Source organism: Oncorhynchus nerka, linkage group LG11 (genome assembly GCF_034236695.1).
Source record: "Oncorhynchus nerka isolate Pitt River linkage group LG11, Oner_Uvic_2.0, whole genome shotgun sequence".
NCBI lineage: Eukaryota > Metazoa > Chordata > Actinopteri > Salmoniformes > Salmonidae > Oncorhynchus > Oncorhynchus nerka.
In genome coordinates, this window is record NC_088406.1 from 69,945,217 (window position 1) to 69,947,388 (window position 2,172).

The window sequence follows — 2,172 nt, forward strand, 5'->3', positions numbered from 1 at the left end:
TTTCTGACAACTAATATACCAGATGATATAGGAGCCTACATAAAGCAGCGCGCGGTGTCGCAGCCATATGAAGCGTAAAAGATGACTCTGCGAGGTAAAGTGGCTCTCGTTACGGGCGGTGCGCAAGGTATCGGTAGAGCCGTCGCAGAAAGCCTTCTGAAGAATGAAGCAAAGGTTGGTGTTTATATATAAAGTTATTAGCCTAATGTCGCCCGTAAATGGACGGTGGTTTTGGTTACTTTACGCATTTTACGCGCGGCGCTTGTACCAATCTATCGTGGTTGTATGGAGCCAAAACCAACTGTGTTGCACAGGAACCCGCTTGAAATATTTGTACATAGTTTTGTAGATGTTCTGATTTTATACCCGCAGGTTGCACTTGTTGACTTGAATCAAAGTGTCGGAGAGGAATGCAAGAATATTTTAAATGGAGAGTTTGGAGATGGGAACTGCATTTTCATTCAGTGTGACGTGACGGACAGATTGAAACTTAAAGGTAATGGTTGCCTGACAATAATATGATACTTCTGGTTCATAGTCTGAGATGAATGCAATTCATTTGTTTGGAATATTTCCTCTCACAAGCTCTAAGCGCTGGTACTGCTTTCTATCACCTGGCACATGCACGAAACAATATAAACACGTGTACGAGTTCGGAAAGTATGCATACATCGCTTGCATGTATTTACATCGAGTGAGCAGCTTTCAGGTGATCAACATCTGAACCCACTACCAGCGGTTTGAAAAGTTGGTTTGATTATACATTCTATGGACATTTTATCGCCACTGCCTTACGGTAAAAAGGACCAACAGTATGGACAACCGGTAAAGTAAATGTACATATAATTTTATTCAACATTCTGGCTTGTAAAGAATATACTGTCCATGGGGTAACCATGGTAACAGTCTGACTAGGCAAAGGTAATTGCAACTTTACTATGGTACTGCTATGTTTTCTTTAGAGGTTATTAACTGTTATAGGTTATTAGCCTAACCTACTTTTTAAAAGTATAGTTTAGAGGTTATTATAGGTTATTAGCCTAACCTACTTTTTTTTTAAAGCATAGCTATATGCCTAGTCTAACTTTAGCTTTTTGGCTAAATGCATAATAGTCTATTTTATTTCATGCTGCGCGGTGGTTTAGAATTCTGAATATTCTCATTTTTGATCACCTTTAGGCCTTAGGCCTACCTATTTTAACACATCATTCACCCCTGAAACAGACTTTCATTGTGTGGAAATGAATTAGTTACTTTTGAAATGATTTCCAAAACGCCCGAGGCAAAAGACATTGGAACGTTCTTGGATGTAGCCTTACCTAAATATCTGTGCTTTATATATAAGAGTCCATTCAACCAACACTGAACACTGTCAATGCACGACTGAAACGTAAACGTCGACACAGTCCGTTTAGTCTTGTAAGACTGGACATTTGTTAGACATTTGTTGTTAAAGTAAAGCAACGTACTTGACTTGTTGCTCCTACCTTGGTTAAGGTGATTATTATTATAATATAATTGTTTTAATTGAAGGTTTTCTTGCGGAATGTTTTCAGCTGAAGGCAGGTGCTGGTGAATACCTGTTATACTGCAGTTTTTGTGGCTTAGATAATTGTTTGAATGTACTTGTTTACTTAGATAGACAAAGAAGCAGTGTTCTTGTAGTAATTATAGCCTGTATAATCAACCTAAGAACTAGATGTTCTTCTTTGATATAGAATCGAAATGACAGTTTAGATGTAAATAAACAAAGATGCAATGTTCTTGACAAATGTCCATCTCGTATGGACTGGTAGTGTTCTTCTTCTTCATCTATAGTTAATCAACCTAAGTGTTGGACTCTTCTTTCATATTGCAGATGCTTTTCAAAGTATAGTCGACCGGTTTGGAAGATTGGACATTGTTGTCAACAATGCTGGCATCAACAATGAGAAGGACTGGGAGAAGACCATTGATGTAAATCTGGTAAGAGGGATGGGTGTCTCTGTGTGTGTGTGTGTGTGTGTGTGTGTGTGTGTGTGTGACTAACACCAGTAAATGTTAGATTGAATGTCATTGAATGTCTTGTCATTGAGATTTCCAAAACAATCTGTTACTTGACTAACTGCAAAATCAATCTTGCATTATGCTATAGTTTAGCCTAGATTATATTACATGATGCTGTAGTTTAGC

At 38.0% G+C, this 2,172-nt stretch overlaps 1 protein-coding gene across 1 annotated transcript in view; it reads left to right on the top strand.

The window, feature by feature from the left end:
- LOC115137487 (15-hydroxyprostaglandin dehydrogenase [NAD(+)]) overlaps positions 1-2,172 on the top strand; it is a 44,888-nt gene continuing 42,716 nt past the window's right edge. The window contains exons 1-3 of the mRNA XM_029673811.2: positions 1-174; positions 373-496; positions 1,859-1,965. Coding sequence (XP_029529671.1) covers positions 82-174; positions 373-496; positions 1,859-1,965 — 324 coding nt within the window. The 5' untranslated portion in view covers positions 1-81. The remainder of the gene's footprint in view (positions 175-372; positions 497-1,858; positions 1,966-2,172) is intronic.